This window comes from Rattus norvegicus, chromosome 5 (assembly GCF_036323735.1).
Source record: "Rattus norvegicus strain BN/NHsdMcwi chromosome 5, GRCr8, whole genome shotgun sequence".
In the NCBI taxonomy this organism is placed as follows: Eukaryota; Metazoa; Chordata; class Mammalia; order Rodentia; family Muridae; genus Rattus; species Rattus norvegicus.
Window position 1 is genome coordinate 161,858,053 of NC_086023.1, and position 18,202 is coordinate 161,876,254.

The window sequence follows — 18,202 nt, forward strand, 5'->3', positions numbered from 1 at the left end:
CTCCTTTATGTTCATGGTAGCTTTATTTGTAATAGCCAGAAATTGGAAACAACCTAGATGTCCCTCAACTGAAGAATGGGTAAAAAAATATAGTACATCTGCATAATGCAATGCTACTCAGTTATTAAAAACTGAGACATCATGAATTTTGCAGGCAAATGGATAGAACTTGAGAATATCATCCTGAGTGAGGTAACCCAGGACCAAAAGGACATGTGTAATATGTACTTACTTATAAGTGTATATTAACCATAAATTACAGGTGCCATGTTACATTCCACAGACCTAAAAAAAAAGAACCTAAACAATAGTGGAGGTCCAAGTGATGAAGCTTAAATCTCACTTAGAAGGAGGAATAAAATAGTCACTAGAGGCAGATGGAGAAAGGGAACAGGGAGGGAGAGGGTAGGTAGAAGAATGGGGGATTCAGAATCAGGTATGAAGAAGGACAGGAGAAATGCCTAAATGGCCATGAAAATGAGTGGAAATCTGAAACTGATGGGAGTGAGGAGGCGTGGAGCATCTCCAGGATAAAACAGAGACCTGGGATGTGCCCAAGAATCAATGGGGATGACCTTAACCATGACTCACTACTGAAAAGGCCTTCTTCAGTAGACAGAAAGGAACACCAGTGGAGCAAAAGAGGCACCAATTCACCCACAAAACTTTCAACCCAAATTTTATCCTTTCTAAAAGTAATGTAGGCAGGGGAGACAGCAGACTGAGAGAATGGACAACCAATAACTGGCCCAACTTGAGATATATCCCATGGGCAATAACCAGTCCCTAACACTATTAATAATACTCTGTTATGCTTGCAGAGAGGAGTGTGCTGTCCTCTGAGAGGCTCCATCCAGAAGTTGACTCAGTCAGATACAGACACCCACAACCAAACAGTGGATGGATTTTGGGTATTTTTATAGAAGAACAGAAGGAAGGATTGTGGGTCCTGAAGGGCATAGGAACTGTACAGGAAGGCCAACAGGTCAACTAACCTGGGGTTCTCAAAGTCTGAACCACCAACCAAAGAACATATACAAGCTGGACCTAGGCCTCTATGCACATGTGTAGTAGATGTGCAACTTTGTCTTCATGTGGATCCTGAACAACTGGGGTTGTGGGGTGGGTTGGCAGCCCCGTGATTCTTCTTTCTTGTTTGGTTCTTCTTAAGACAGTGAAGAGGGAAGATCATCAGCAGGAATAAGACTTCATCTTATAAGATATTTAGGGCTGCCTTACTATAATTAAACATTATCTGATGTAAGTCTAAGTCACTTTCCTGTGGTAGCTGACCCACCTGTTTGATTTCCTCTGAGGCCAGAAACTGTTTAGCACATCATCATAAAATAGCAGAGTATTATATGAAAGGTTTTATTGCTAGTGCCCCCCCTTTTTTGGTGAGTCAGTCAGAAGCCTCTCTGGCTAAACTGGCTAATCCAGAAAGGAAGGAAAGGAAAAGAATTAAAATATTTTGTATAGGCAAACATGCATTCAAACATTCATACATGCACACTCTTGCTGATCCCATCTCTGTCTGTCACAATGAACTCCAGAAGTATTTATGATATACATACATGTATATATATATATATAACATATATATCATATATAGAGAGATGTAGAGATAGATAGATAGATGATAGAGATAGATAGATAGATAGATGATAGATAGATAGATAGATAGATAGATAGATAGATAGATAGATAGATAGATAGATAGAAAGATAAGATAAGATACAGATATGCACATACATACCTACACACAAGCATATAGGCAAACAGACCTGTACATTTGGATGGATGGATGGATGGATGGATGGATGGATGGATGGATGGATGGAGCAACGTTTCCCAAGCCAAACCATTCAACCAACAACCTTATTTCCTTTCTCTGGTCTTTTTATGCCTTCATAGTCAAAATGTTCTTTAGAAAATTACCTCAGAAATAAAATGTTATATAAAATAGGAGTTACAGAAGGATGTCCATATTAAGTTCAAAGTAGTATTTCAATGTGATATACTCATTAAAGATCAGAGGAACAATTTTTACATGGTCTTGACTTATGATAGTACACACTTGTGACTTTATCCTTGTACCTAAATGTGTTTTTCCTTGAACACAAAGTCTATTTCCTTAACCCAAATCTATTTCTCTTTTTAGTGTGATTATGAAAGCGTATTGTATTTCCTATTATGTATCCTTTACTTACTAGTCTGAGGAGTGGGTAATTCTATTCTTTTTTTTTTTTTTTGGTTCTTTTTTTTGGAGCTGGGGACCGAACCCAGGGCCTTGCACTTCCTAGGTAAGCGCTCTACCACTGAGCTAAATCCCCAGCCCCTCTATTCTTGATTCTAACTTATTACACCTTTCTAGCAACTGAGACCATCTCTAAAAACTTTCTTCCTAAAATTATTTGAATGAAATCAGGAATTCTATAGAATTATTCTATATTTGTCTATATAACATCACTACAAGAAAATACATCTTCATTGTTCTGAAGAGATCTGTTCAAAAGTTTGGGCTAAAACCTAGTGATTGTTATATATATTTCATAACAGGAAAAACATAATAATACCTGGAATGTTTCTTAAGATGGATTTCTCCTTGGCCATGCCTTTGGAAATAAATCTATGATAAATTTTAATCTAAGGCAGACCCATCTCAGGAAGTTCACCTGCTAGTTTTCAGCTTCTAGTTGTGGGCTTCTGACACTGAGAGGAGAAGGGGAAGGGAGAAGATTGTGGGAGGGGTTACCAGGAGAAGGGAAGAGAGTGGAGTATAAAGTGAATAAGTAAAACAAAGTAAATTAATTTTCTTTAAAGGGAAAAAGAAACTCTGCCTACTACTGCATTAGTCCATCCTGAAAAGCCCTCATGAAAATATGTGCAAGTTCCTGCTTTTGCTGAGGGCCATCCTCCCCACCACACATGGAAACTCCTTACCCAGACTGCCAAATATTCCACCTCCTCCATGGTAGAATATGATGCCTCGCCGGAGTTTTGAAGACACTTTTTTGGGCTTGAACAGCCTCACAGGCACTGTCCCAAAACGCGTGTCAGTCACCAACATATTGGGATCCTTCTTTATTATTATTAGGTCTTGGACACACAGTAAAAATGCAGGCGTGGAACAAATTCTCAGTTTCTCTAGTATGGTTCCCTGTAGAAAGTTCAAAGAAAAGACAGAAAGTTGAGGCATAAGAGAGAGTGAGGTGAGTGTGTTGTTGCTGAAGCCACTTAGAATCACTCAGGTGTGTTTACCATTTCTCACCTGCTTCATACATGTGTAAAGAGGTCAAGAGGACATCAATGGCTATTAATTCTTTTCAGATAGGAGAGAGTGTTCAAACTTTTTTCTCTAAAGAACCTGACTGAATAACATGTTGCTGTGATTGAAGTGCTAGCCTCCACCAAAATTCACATTCAAATTCCATTGCTACTGCCAGTGTTAAGAAGTGGGAAATGTTAGTGGAAATGATGTGGTATCTTCATATGTTAAGTTTTTATGAGGTGACTGTAATAAATATCTTCAATATAGGCTCCAGAGCAGTTAAGTGTGCTGGATTTTCTGACTTGTAAACATGGGCATGCTTGCTTTTTGTACTAACATGTAACATAAGATGGGCCATTGCGGGTATCATTGATCAAGGTCTTCCCAAACTCCAATAAGAATAGCCATTGTCCCTTGGCTCAAGCTAAATCAACCATTTTGAATTGATCCCACCAAGCCCACAAGGGTGAGAAAGTGGATAGAGACCCCATGAAAGTGACTCAAAATGAGAGAACCAGATATTAAGGCAAGCAGTAAAACATTTTCAAACTATTAGACCTCATCATGCTTTTTTTTTTTTTTTTTTTTAGCGTTTCAGTGTTCTCTTAGTTCCCGTATCTCAAAGTCAATTTCCATTCACCTGGAACAATCAACATTCAACCCTGAGAATCATACCCTACGGAAACCTACATAGTCCTGACATTTGTCATGGGATGGTGACCCAGGACCATCTTTTATTGCCTTACTCATCCTTGGGAAAAAAAACAACAGGAAACAAAATGCACCACACATAGATGTCTTAGTGTTCTACGAATTTGGAAAAGCATCTAAATGGCACACAGGGGCACCTAAAGGCATGGGGATGGAGGATGAGAAACCAATTCCCACACTGTACAAGGACCGGACACTATTGTAAAATACTTGGAATTTGCTATGGTCCAGTAAGAGAAGTATGATGCCTGAAAAAGTAATTGAGAAAATTCTACACCACCCACTGTCTACAAATGTAGAAGAGTTGTAGCTAATCTTGGACTCCTGGGAGATTGGCAGGCTTTCACACTCCACCTTGCCATGCTGCCTACTCACTGTACAACTAACTTGATAAAGAGAGGAATGACATGGAATTGGAACAGACAGGCACAAAATACTTTTAATATTGCTGAGATCTTTTAGTTTGTGAAGTCTTAGATAACCATAGGACAGGCTAAAGAGCTGTGTACACCTGTACTCCAGGGTGGAGTACAGATGTGGATAAGGGATATAAGTGAGTCATGACAGTACATTGTAGAGAGCCTATGGGTTTCAAGGTGTAATGAAAATATGCCCATGTGGACACTTCCACTGGATTCTTGCAAGCATTTCTATCTAATCCTATATGTATGAAAGTCCCTTGAAGCATCTCACACAATTCAGGTGTATTAGCATCCACAGAGCCTAAACAGTGACAAGAGTGGTCATTTTACATACTACTGTGCCACACTGGGGTGAACACAAGCAGATTCAATGACATATCCCCCTACCAAACAGTCTGACTGGACCTATATAAATTCTTTTTTATTATTTACTTTTGTGTCTATGAGTGTTCTATCTGTGAGTATACCTACATGCCAGAGGAGGGCATCAGATCCTATTAGAGATGGTTGTGAGTCACCATATGGTTGCTGGGAATTGAACTCAGGGCCTCTGGAAGAGCAGCCAATGCTTTTTTTTTTTTTGAAGAGTTGAGTAATATCCTATTTTTTATTATTATATTTTATTGCTTAAAACAATATAATTTTTTATTAACTTCAGTATTTCTTATTTACATTTCAAGTGTTATTCCCTTTCCCGGGTCCCAGCCACTTTGCTGAAGTTGTTTATCAGCTTTAGAAGTTCTCTGGTGGAACTTTTGGGATCACTTAAATATACTATCATATCATCTGCAAATAGTGATATTTTGACTTCTTCTTTTCCAATGTGTATCCCCTTGATCTCCTTTTGTTGTCTGATTGCTCTGGCTAGAACTTCATGAACTATATTGAGTAAGTAGAGAGAGAGTGGGCAGTCTTGTTTAGTCCCTGATTTTAGTGGGATTGCTTCAAGTTTCTCTCCATTTAGTTTAATGGTAGCAACTGGTTTGCTGTATATGGCTTTTACTATGTTTAGGTATGGGCCTTAAATTCCTATTCTTTCCAGGACTTTTATCATGAAGGGGTGTTGAATTTTGTCAAATGCTTTCTCAGCATCTAATGAAATGATCATGTGGTTTTGTTCTTTAAGTTTGTTTATATAATGGATCACGTTGATGGTTTTCCATATATTAAACAATCCCTGCATGCCTGGGATGAAGCCTACTTGCTCATGGTGGATGATTGTTTTGATGTGCTCTTGGATCCTATTTGCCAGAATTTTATTGAGTATTTTTGCATCGATATTCGTAAGGGAAATTGGTTTGAAGTTCTCATTCTTTGTTGGGTCTTTGTGTGGCTTAGGTATAAGAGTAATTGTGTCTTCATAGAAGGAATTCGGTAGTGCTCCATCTGTTTCAATTTTGTGGAATAGTTTGGATAATATTGGTATGAGGTCTTCTATGAAGGTCTGATAGAATTCTGCACTGAACCCCGTCTGGACCTGGGCTCTTTTTGGTTGGGAGACCTTTAATGACTGCTTCTATTTCCTTAGGAGTTATGGGGTTGTTTAACAGGTTTATCTGTTCCTGATTTAACTTCGGTACCTGGTATCTGTCTAGGAAATTGTCCATTTCCTGAAGATTTTCAAGTTTTGTTGAATATAGGCTTCTATAGTAAGATCTGATGATTTTTTGAATTTCCTCTGAATATGTAGTTATGTCTCCCTTTTCATTTCTGATTTTGTTAATTTGGATACACTCTCCTCAGGTAGTTCAATGTTCAATGTTCTGAGGAACCTCCAGACTGATTTCCAAAATGGTTGGACGAGTCGGCAGTCCCACCAACAATGGAGGAGGGTTCCTCTTTCTCCACATCCTCTCCAGCATTTGCTGTCACCTGAGTTTTTTATCTTAGCCATTCTCACTGGTGTGAGGTGAAATCTCAGGGTCGTTTTGATTTGCATTTCCCTTATGACTAAAGATGTTGCACATTTCTTTTGGTGTTTCTCAGCCATTCAGCATTCCTCAGCTGTGAATTCTCTGAACCCCAAAAGTCTGGTGTGATTCTGATAGGTCTGCCTTTATATGTTACTTGCCCTTTTCCCCTTACTGCTTTTAATATTCTTTCTTTATTTTGTGCATTTGGTGTTTTGACTATTATGTGACGGGAGGAGTTTCTTTTCTGGTCCAATCTATTTGGAGTTCTGTAGGCTTCTTGTATGCCTATGGGTATCTCTTTCTTTAGGTTAGGGAAGTTTTCTTCTATGATTTTGTTGAAGATATTTACTGTTCCTATGAGCTGGGAGTCTTCACTCTCTTCTATACCTATTATCCTTAGGTTTGATCTTCTCATTGAGTCCTGGATTTCCTGTATGTTTTTGGCCAGTAGCTTTTTCCGTTTTACATTATCTTTGACAGTTGAGTCCATGATTTCTATGGAATCTTCTGCTCCTGAGATTCTCTCTTCTATCTCTTGTATTCTGTTGGTGATGCTTGTATCTACGGCTCCTTGTCTCTTCCTTTGGTTTTGTATATCCAGGGTTGTTTCCATGTGTTCTTTCTTGATTGCTTCTATTTCCATTTTTAATTCCTTCAATTGTTTGATTAGTGTTTTCCTGGAATTCTTTCAGGGATTTTTGTGATTCCTCTCTATAGGCTTCCACTCGTTTATATATGTTTTCCTGGAATTCTTTCAGGGATTTTTGTGATTCCTCTCTATAGGCTTCTACTTGTTTATTTATGTTTTCCTGTGTTTCTCTAAGGGAGTTCTTCATGTCTTTCTTGAAGTCCTCCATTATCATGATCAAATATGATTTTGAAACTAAATCTTGCTTTTCTGGTGTGTTTGGATATTCCTTGTTTGCTTTGGTGGGAGAATTGGGCTCCGATGATACCATGTAGTCTTGGTTTCTGTTGCTTGGGTTCCTGCGATTGCCTCTCGCCATCAGATTATCTCTAGTGTTACTTTGTTCTGCTATTTCTGACAGTGGCTAGACTGTCCTATAAGCCTGTGTGTCAGGAGTGCTGTAGACCTGTTTTCCTGTTTTCTTTCAACCAGTTATGGGGACAGAGTGTTCTGCTTTTGGGCGTGTAGTTTTTCCTATCTACAGGTCTTCAGCTGTTCCTGTGGGCCTGTGTCTTGAGTTCACCAGGCAGGTCACTTGGAACAGGAAGGTTTGTCTTACCTGTGGTCCCGAGGCTCAAGTTTACTCGTGGGGTGTTGCTTATGAGCTCTCCGTGCAGCCAATGCTCTTAACTCCTGAGCTATCTCTCCAGCCCATAAATTTTTAATAGACTATTAAAACATCAGTTCAAGATGTTAAGTACAAGAGGCAACCTGCTACAGGGGTGAAAATGGCATTGACAGAGCTTACAGATTCTCTAAAGTAAAAACCCCAGGTTCCAGGGATGGGCTGCCTCCCTATAAGGTGTTGGCCAGGAAAGCACGTGAGGCCCATAAAACATAAAAGCTCTTACCACTGCTGTTGAATACATGCCAGACCTAGATAGTGAGACTATTGCTAAAAAGACCACATTGTCTGACTGTAGTATATAGAGAAATAAAGCTGGGGTGGAGGTGGAAGTTCTCTCTTTACTGGCTATCTTTCATAGTGCCAGAGGTGCTATGTGTGTTGCTGGGGAAGAATTGTATTCAAAAGCCCTACTCAGATATGATCCCTGCATGCTAGAGTATCAAATGGGCCACCAACTAGGACCGTATAAAAATTAAAAGGCTGTGCAGAAGAACCCTCACTGGCTGAAGCACTTTGGAAAATGGCCACAATTCTCACCAATAGCAGCCCTCAGAAGACTGGGCTTTGCACCTCACCCAGGCTGTAGAGAGGAGCTGGCCTTGTTGGCTAGAGCACAGATGATCAGCTCCAGGGTATGAGTGTGGAAGAGCTGACCCTGCCACTAGTCTGCCATGAGGTGGTGCTGATGCAGAGATAATTACTCCCCTCCTCCATCACCACTCACCCCCTGTGGCAGTCAGGACAGCTGGCCTCAGAGTCATAAGAGCAGGAGAGTATGACCTATACCTCACTGTGCAGCATAGTAGAGCTGGCCCTGGTGGCAAGGATACAGGTGAGCTGGCTCAGAACATTAGCACCAGGGATATCTGAACACTCATCAGCCATGAGGGGCAGTAGGCTTGAGGTTGATGTTCTCCCCTGACTCACCCCTAACCCCCTTCCATATCAGGAGAGCTAAATCCAAGTTCATCAAATTGGGAGAATTATCCCTGCCCTTCACTAGCTATAGCATTCAGAGAAGCAGGCCTAGCCAGGAGTGATGACACATGCCTTTAGTCCCAACACTGGGGATGCAGAGGAAAGTGGGTCTCTGAGTTTGAGGCCAGGCTGGTCTACAGACACAGTTCCAGAGGAGCAGGCCTGGAACCTCACCTGGATAACACAGTGGAACTGGCCATGGTGGTGAAGGCACAGGAGAGTCAGAACTGAGGTTGTAAGAGTGGCAGAGCTGGACCAACACCTCACCAGCTGCATCACTTGAGAGAGTAGGCCTGTGCCTTGAGTAGGCAGCACAGAGGAGCTGGTTCTAAAAACATGGGTGTGGGTTGCGCTGTCCCAACAAGGACAAAAGAGCAGAAGAGTTGACCTTTTCATCAGCCAATATTTAGATTAGGTAGCCTAGCCGGAACAGTGTTGGACAGCTCTCCCTGATGGTACAAATAAGGGAGAGCCAGGATTCTGACCAGCTCACCTACCACCTAGGCACAGACTTTGCATTGGCTCATTCAGAAATCTATATCTCTGAACTGTTGGAGTTCATGAAAAGGTTGGTCCTGCTGACCCAAAGCTTCAGGATCTTCATGACACCGGGCAACAGCACAATCGCCGGAAGGTGTCTCAGTAAGGATCCAATTTTTATGTGATAGAAGCCAGAGATGTCCAACCGGACCAATAACATGCTGTGATGAACATTGGCAAGTGAAGATATATGGATATATGTGTATAGTGTAGGGCACACTGTGACACACTACAACTTCTGTGATGGGAAAACTTGTGGAGGTAATCAAGGAAATTATTCTTTTGGCACACTCATAGATCAGAGCCTACCATAATTATCACCAGAGAAGCTTCATTCAGCAACTGATGTGAACAGAGACCCACAGGCAAAGATTAGGCAGAGCTCAGGGAATCCTAGGAATAGAGATAGAAAGAATTATAGGAGCCAGAAGAATCAATAACACCACAAGAAAACCCACAGAACCAAGTAATCGGGCCTCATGCAGGTTGTTAGAGATTGATTTTACAGTGAGAGAGCTTGTATGAGTCTGACTTATATCCTCTGTATAGACGCTGCAGTTGTGTAGCTTGGTGGTTTTCTGGAACTCCTAAAACTGGTAACAGGGGCTGTCTCTGAGTCTTTCGTCTGCTTTTAGGACCCTTTTTCTCCTACTGGGTTGCCTTGTCCAGCATTATGAACGATGTGTCTAGTCTTATTGTAACTTAGTATACCCTGATTCGTTGATATCACTTGGCAGCCTGCCTTTTTCTAAAGAGCTTATCTTCTGGGAGCACATGTAGCAAGCCACTATCAGCAGGAATTTAGCTTAAGAACTGTTTATATATTGAAGCACTAAGGTTGGAAATTTACACATATTTCTGTGCCTTGGGAGAACCAACATCCTCATTTGTAGTGCCAGGAGCTTAAATTAACCTGTGACCCTTGCCTGTTTCTCTAAAGTGACCCATTGTTCATGATAGAAATTCTTCACAGGAGAAGAATGTAAGTTTTTACCACTTATCAAAACATTTAAAGTCTTATCAAGTGCCATTTTATGCTTTCAGCAACCTGGTGATTCAAATGTCATTGCTTCATATCTTATGAGGACTCAGAGGCAAAGAGAAGTTAGCCAAGAACTGTTAAGTCAGTGAAAACACTGCAGCAATGCTGCTCAGCCTGACTGAACACTTGTCGCAATTCCCGCTGCAGTTCTCATCAGCTGTCTTCTGATGAACTTTCTAGCCATTACCAGGATTCCACTCAGAACTGGGACAGGAGCACTCAATCCTATAGCCTACTTCTCATACTGGACAAACTGTATTTTCCACATCTGTTGTACCTCTCAGCATGTGTAGTTCCCTGTCCCCAATTTTCAGCCCAGATGGCCATCTCAAAGCACAATTGTCCAGTGCAATTACACTAGAGGGCTGGATAAATCCATCATACGAATGTCATCAAAGACAGTATTTGGGCCAAAGCTGAGTAAATTAATGTCTATCTTCACAGCCTCATGTGGATGTAAGTAAATCTTCTCGGGACATAGCCATGAAAAAAGGGGAAAGAGGGTGCTGTGGCTGAAGGTGCTTTTAGATCTATCAGGATTTAATGTGCAGCAACTGGGACTGAAATTATTTCTTAGTCCTCAGAAAAGAGCTTCATAGACAAGGGTAGTGATGTTCCTTGTAGTTTCAGGCCTCAGGAGATGGAGTAGGGATTGCAAGTATTGGGTCAAGGCCAAGCCAGTCTACAATGAGAGCTGCTACCTTAATAGAAAATAAAAATAGAAAGTTGAAAGTTGAAGGGAAGAGAAAAAAGAAAAGGAGGAAGTAAGAAAGAGGGGGAAATGCATAAAAATTAAAGGGGGAGAACTCTTCGAATTCCCTCTGCCCACTGAGCCATACATGAGCTGCTCCAAAACCCTGGACACATACACAGCAAAGGACTGTCTTGTCTGGCCTCAGTGGTACAAAATGTCCCAAATCCTTGAGAAATTTGGGGCCCCAGAGAGGGGGGAGTCCTGTTGTGGGAAAGCATCTTGTCAGAGACAGGGGTGAAAGAGGAATGGGATGAGGAACTGTTGAAGAGGGAACTGGGAGGGGGCAAGAGCTGAATTGTTCATTGAATGAATGAATTAACGAATGATCAAACAAACAAACAATCAAACAAATAAATAATTAATTAAATAAATAAATAGGGGGAGGAAAGGGGCAGGGAAGGTGAAGGGTAGGATATAAAAGATTTTCCCAACCCCAGTCTTAGGAGAATCTTGAGAATGAAGAGAGAGAAATGAGAGGAGAAAAGTAAGGTACAAAGAGTGTCTCCAACGCATGGTGGAGCCCAAAACTCACCAAAGTTATCAGGTACTGGATACTGAAATGCAAAATTCTTAACTTGACTGGATGCTTCAGGGTAGATGGAATTTCAACAGTGAGAAGGTGCTGGATGAAAACCCATACAAAGACTCCCAGGAAGAATGTGAGCATTCCTCCTAGCAGCACCAGCCACAAAACAGCCATGATCTAGATGCTCCAGAGGCTCTAGAAGCTGTTGTCCTGAGGGCCTTACTTCAGAACTTGTGGGAAGAGCACTAGATCTGGATTTACTCACATCTGCCTTCACACTCCTTTTGGAGTACATCTGACAGAGTCACCTGACCAGTTTATCAGCACTCTACCTACTTCAGCCAACAAAAGGCAGAAAGTTCTGCTCCAGAGAGACAAAAAGACTGAAAAATTTCTCCCAACATCCCAAGGAAAATCTGAGAATAAGACTTCCACAGAACAGCAGAATTACAGATTCACAGCATCCCAACAACTGTGGCTCCCAGGAAGAGATCTAACATGGGTTACACAGTCCAATATCCTGACCCTTCAGTTGTATGATATGGCATGTATCTGACTCAAGAAAAAGTATGGCAAAGGTAACCAAAGCATTTTACAATCCAACTCATTGCTTCACTGCCTTCCCACTGTTTAATGTTCCAAAGCAGGACACAGATATTTCCAGAGAATCTTCTGGTTAAAACCATCAATTAGTAATCAGCAAGATGTTCAGCAGGTGAAATAAAATACTTGTCACCAAACCTAGCAACCTGATTTTGATATGGAAAACCCACATACTGGAAAGAGAGAACTGAATTCCATATGTTCTGAGCTCATCACATGTGCACTGGTAAACAAATAAGTGTTCCCATACCCACATCAATGCCCAGAATATCTATATAATCATACACTTAAATAAGTATACTTTTAAATAAAATGATAGCAACCAGTGGCTGGCAGGAAGGCTCATCAGGAAAACGATCTTTGCCACACCAGCCTGATGAACTGAGATCAATTCTCAGGATCCATATTTAAAAGTCAGTTGTAGCAATATGGATATCTAATAGCAATGCTCCTACCATGACATTGGAGATAGTGTACTCTAATTAGTCAGAAATCATGAGCTGTTAGCTGGAAGTGCTCAGAAGTACCAAAACCAAGAAGAAATTGCCTACCTCAAAACAGAAGGTGATAAGAAATGGTGATAATATGCGTTCTGATTTTTTAAAAACATATTGTGACACATGCATGTTTACACTCACATACATGCATGGTAAACATATATGATAACTAATATTTAAAAGAAAAAACAAGCTCTCTATTCACTGCCTTTGAAAAACATACCTCACCATCAAAACAAATAGACAAATGGGCAAATAACTTCAATGAGAGGTGTAAAAGTAATTCAGAGCAAATGGAAATAGAAACAAAACTTCAGTGCTATTCCTAACAAAATAGGCTTTAAAACAAAGGTATTCATAAGAGAAAAAGAAGATCCCTTTTTCCTGATTAGGGGAAAAATCACCAATCCTTCATTACAATTCTAATGATACATGCACTCAACCCAAGTGCCCCTAATTTCATAGAACCTATACCAGACTATATCAGGCTTCATATTAATGACAAGACAGTGATGATGGGTCCTTTCAGTACTCCATGTTCATCTATAGCAAAAATGAACTCAGAAATGTTAAATAACATCTAACATTTATAGAACATTGCACTCAAGCACTGCAGAATGCACAATCTTTTCTGCAGCCCACATAACTTTCTTTGAAGTACATTCAGAATACATTATTATTGGACAGAAAGCAAGTCTCCAACAATGACAGGAAAATGAAGTAATTTCTTGCATTCTATCTGACAATAACAAAAAAAAAACCTAGAAATCAACAGCAAGAACCACAGAAAGCACACAAATTCATAGATACTAAAAACACACCACAGAATGGTAAAGACATTGTTGATGAAATTGAGAAGGAAGTTTTTTTTTTATTAACTTGAGTATTTCTTATATACATTTCAAGTGTTATTCCCTTTCCCGGTTTCCGGGCAAACATCCCCCTCCCCCTCCCCTTCCTTATGGGTGTTCCCCTCCCAACCCTCCCCCCATTGCCTGCCGCCCTCCCCCCATAGTCTAGATCACTGGGGGTTCAGTCTTAGCAGGACCCAGGGCTTCCCCTTCCACTGGTGCTCTTACTAGGATATTCATTGCTACCTATGAGGTCAGAGTCCAGGGTCAGTCCATGTATAGTCTTTAGGTAGTGGCTTAGTCCCTGGAAGCTCTGGTTGCTTGGCATTGTTGTACTTTTGGGGTCTCGAGCCCCTTCAAGCTGAGAAGGAAGTTTTTTAAATTTCCTAGAATTGAATGAAAATGAAAACCCAACATACTGAAAGGATCCATGTCATTCGAGTTAAGGCTAAAAAGTGGGAAATGAAACTTCATAAAGTTAAAACAATTCTATGCAGCAAAAGAAATTGTTATTTGACTGAAGAGACAACCAGAATTGGAAAGAAACTAAGTTAGCTATCGATTTGACTAATAATTTACATTCACCATATACAAAGAACTCAAAAATCTATACGTGAAACCTATTTTTAAAATCTGCTAAGAAAGAGAATGGAGAATTCTCAAATAAAAGGCACAAAAAGACAGGGTAGTTTTTAACATTAAAAAAAGCTTTAGCCTCCATGAAATGCAATTTCTTTTTAAATTTTTAAATGTATTTTGTGTTTCTGGGTGTTTTGTCTGCAGGTGTGATTATGCAGCACTGGTGCTCAAACTAGGCTATTCATTGCTACCTGTGAGGTCAGAGTCCAGGGTCAGTCCATGTATAGTCTTTGGGGAGTGGCTTAGTCCCCGGAATCTCTGGTTGGTTGGCATTGTTGTTCATATGGGGTCCCAAGACCCCTCAAGCTCTTTCAGTCCTTGCTCTGATTCCTTCAACGAGGGTCCCGTTCTCAGTTCAGTGGTTTAATTATGGCACTTGCCTATGTATTTGCAGTATTCTGGCTGTGTCTCTCAGGAGAGATCTACATCCAGTTCCTGTCAGTCTGCACTTCTTAGCTTCATCCATCTTATCTAGTGCGTTGACTGTATATGTATGAGTCACATGTGGGGCAGGCTCTGAAGGGGTGTTCCTTCTGCCTCTGTTCTAAACGTTGCCACCCTATTCCCTCCTAGGGTATTCTTGTTCCCCTTTTAAAGAAGGAGTGAAGCATTCCCATTTTGGTCATCCTTCTTGAGTTTCATGTGTCCTGTGCATCTAGGGTAATTGGAGCTTTCAGGCTAATATCCACTTATCAATGAGTGCATACCAGGTGTGTTTTTCTGTTATTGGATTACCTCATTCAGGATGATATTTTCCAGTTCCATTCATTTGCCTATGAATTTCATAAAGTCATTGTTTTTGATAGCTGAGTAATATTCCATTGTGTAGATGTACCACATTTTCTGTATCCATTCTTCTGTTGAAGGGCATCTGGATTCTTTCCATCTTCTGACTATTAGAAAAAAGCCTGCTATGAGCATAGTGGAGGATGAGTCTTTATTATATGTTGGGGCATCATTTGGGTATATGCCCAAGAGAGGTATAGCTGGGTCCTCAGGTAGTTCAATGTTCAATGTTCTGAGGAACCTCCAGACTGATTTCCAAAATGGTTGGACGAGTCGGCAGTCCCACCAACAATGGAGGAGGGTTCCTCTTTCTCCACATCCTCTCCAGCATTTGCTGTCACCTGAGTTTTTTATCTTAGCCATTCTCACTGGTGTGAGGTGAAATCTCAGGGTCGTTTTGATTTGCATTTCCCTTATGACTAAAGATGTTGCACATTTCTTTAGGTGTTTCTCAGCCATTCAGCATTCCTCAGCTGTGAATTCTCTGAACCCCAAAAGTCTGGTGTGATTCTGATAGGTCTGCCTTTATATGTTACTTGCCCTTTTCCCCTTACTGCTTTTAATATTCTTTCTTTATTTTGTGCATTTGGTGTTTTGACTATTATGTGACGGGAGGAGTTTCTTTTCTGGTCCAATCTATTTGGAGTTCTGTAGGCTTCTTGTATGCCTATGGGTATCTCTTTCTTTAGGTTAGGGAAGTTTTCTTCTATGATTTTGTTGAAGATATTTACTGTTCCTATGAGCTGGGAGTCTTCACTCTCTTCTATACCTATTATCCTTAGGTTTGATCTTCTCATTGAGTCCTGGATTTCCTGTATGTTTTTGGCCAGTAGCTTTTTCCGTTTTACATTATCTTTGACAGTTGAGTCCACGATTTCTATGGAATCTTCTGCTCCTGAGATTCTCTCTTCTATCTCTTGTATTCTGTTGGTGATGCTTGTATCTACGGCTCCTTGTCTCTTCCTTTGGTTTTCTATATCCAGGGTTGTTTCCATGTGTTCTTTCTTGATTGCTTCTATTTCCATTTTTAATTCCTTCGATTGTTTTATTGTGTGTTCCTGGAATTCTTTCAGGGATTTTTGTGTTTCCTCTCTATGGGCTTCTACTTGTTTATTTATGTTTTCCTGGAATTCTTTCAGGGATTTTTGTGATTCCTCTCTATAGGCTTCTACTTGTTTATTTATGTTTTCCTGCGTTTCCCTAAGGGAGTTCTTCATGTCTTTCTTGAAGTCCTCCAGCATCATGATCAGATATGATTTTGAATCTAGATCTTGCTTTTCTGATGTGTTTGGATATTCAGTGTTTGCTTTGGTGGGAGAATTGGGCTCCGATGATGCCATGTAGTCTTGGTTTCTGTTGCTTGGGTTCCTGCGCTTGCCCCTTGCCATCAGATTATCTCTGGTGTTACTTTGTTCTGCTATTTCTGACAGTGGCTAGACTGTCCTATAAGCCTGTGTAACAGGAGTGCTGTAGACCTGTTTTCCTGTTTTCTTTCAGCCAGTGTTGGGGACAGAGTGTTCTGCTTTCGGGCGTGTACTTTTTCTTGTGTACAGGTCTTCAGCTGTTCCTGTGGGCCTGCAGAGTTCCTGTGTGTTCCTGTGAGTCAGAAATGTGGGCTGAGTGTAGTCTCTTCTGGTTTCCCAGGCTTGTCTGCCTCTCTGAAGGTTTAGCTCTCCCTCCCACGGGATTTGGGTGCAGAGAGCTGTTAATCCAGTCCCTTTAGGTTCCGATGGTGTCTTGGGTGCAGGGGGTCTGCAGCTCCAGTGCACCTATCTACCATTTCCCAGAGGCCTTATACAGTTTCCTCTTGGGCCAGGGATGTGGGCAGGGGTGGGCAGTATTGGTGGTCTCTCCCACTCTGCAGTCTCAGGAGTGCCCACCTGTCCGGGTGGTGAGCTCTCTCCCACGGGGTTCGGGAGCAGTGAGCTGCGGGCAGGGCTCAGCGAAGTTTGGAATCCAGCTAAATACCGGAAGTGTCCGGTCCTAGAGGAATTTTGCCTTTGTGTGTCCTGAGACCACCAGTCAGGTCATTTGGAGCAGAATGGTTGGTCTTACCTGTGGTCCCGAGGCTCAAGTTTGCTCATGGGGTGTTGCTTATGAGCTCTCCACTAGGTCAGCAACCAGGAGGGCCTGCGCCGCCCTTTCTGGGAGCCCCCGTGCATTGAGGTCCCAGATGGCGTTTGGAGTTTTCCTCTGGCATCAGAAATGTGGGCAGAGTGTAGTCTCTGCTGGCTTCCCAGGCTTGTCTGCCTCTCTGAAGGTTTAGCTCTCCCTCCCACGGGATTTGGGTGCAGAGAGCTGTTAATCCAGTCCCTTTAGGTTCCGGAGGTGTCTCGGGCAGAGGGGGTCTGCAGCTCCAGTACACCTATCTACCGTTTCCCCACCACGCTGTTTTCTTAAGGCTCATTTACTTATGGCAAAGTGATTCACCAGATTGGAATGGTGTACTCTAATCTCAAAAATCACACTGCCACATAAATACTCTTAAAGCAATGGGCATCTTGCTAGGCTTCTGTTGTTTTGAACTTGGTGTATTCTTGTATATGGGACTATGTACAAGAGAAACACCATCTCTGGGTTCCTTTTGGTGATCTCTAGTCAAAAGATAATCAACTGTTCAGGGCTCTCAGGCCACTCACCCCACTGAAAGCAATACCGAGTCTGTCTCCCGGGCCAGGAAACTGCACAAGCGATGGTAAAGGTCTGTAAAAAAAAAGTCAATTGTTAAATAGATGTGATGAGAGCACAGAACTTCCCACAACACTCCCATGGACGTCAGCTACTATAGCGAATATGGATGATATCCCTTCTCTGAAGTTCAGAGTCTAAGTGTTTCAGTATGTCAAGGTCAGGGAGAGGCAATGGTATGCAAATGGGAGAGAGCATGAAGGTGCACAGGAGAGGCTACAAAGGAGCAGTGATGGGCTCTGAAGTGTGTTTTTAAGGATTCTTCTCTTGGGAAGACAAGACTAAATAGAACGTGAAAAGTAGATCTATCAGTTTGGGGGAGCAGAGATGGAGAGGGTGGGAAAGAATAAATGGGTTGTCACTACAATGATCCAGCTGAGCTGAGGGAAGCATGTGAGTATGTGGCCATTGTGAAAAGACAAGATTAACCATTGCTGTGAGTGGAGAAAAGGAGTCATACTCAATGCCATGATAGCCCGACCCAGATATTGATGTTCCAACCTGGAGATAGACTAATATGGGAAATACTGCCAAGGAGGCTACAACCCCTCTGGCTGATGTGAGCCCCAATCTTTCCATCTATGTTCTTTAACAAAAGCACCTACTTCCACTTGTTTTGGCTTCACCACAAAGGATCCTAGTGTAAATGTATGCAACATTCCCTC

At 41.5% G+C, this 18,202-nt stretch overlaps 2 protein-coding genes across 4 annotated transcripts in view; one reads left to right on the forward strand and one right to left on the reverse strand.

Moving 5' to 3' along the window:
- LOC103692519 (60S ribosomal protein L9 pseudogene) overlaps nt 1-18,202 on the forward strand; it is a 1,198,372-nt gene that overhangs the window by 243,307 nt on the left and 936,863 nt on the right. The window lies entirely within an intron of this gene.
- AAdacl4fm3 (AADACL4 family member 3) overlaps nt 1-18,202 on the reverse strand; it is a 38,431-nt gene that overhangs the window by 11,835 nt on the left and 8,394 nt on the right. Inside the window, exons 1-2 of one of the 3 annotated variants that reach the window (XM_039111572.1) lie at nt 11,480-11,647; nt 2,989-3,160 (exon numbers count right to left, since the gene is read on the reverse strand). In XM_039111572.1, coding sequence (XP_038967500.1) covers nt 2,989-3,160; nt 11,480-11,647 — 340 coding nt within the window. Of the gene's footprint in view, nt 1-2,943; nt 3,161-11,479; nt 11,648-17,488; nt 17,553-18,202 lie in introns of those variants that run through there. The other 2 variants (XM_345598.5, XM_039111571.1) reach the window with 2 other exon arrangements.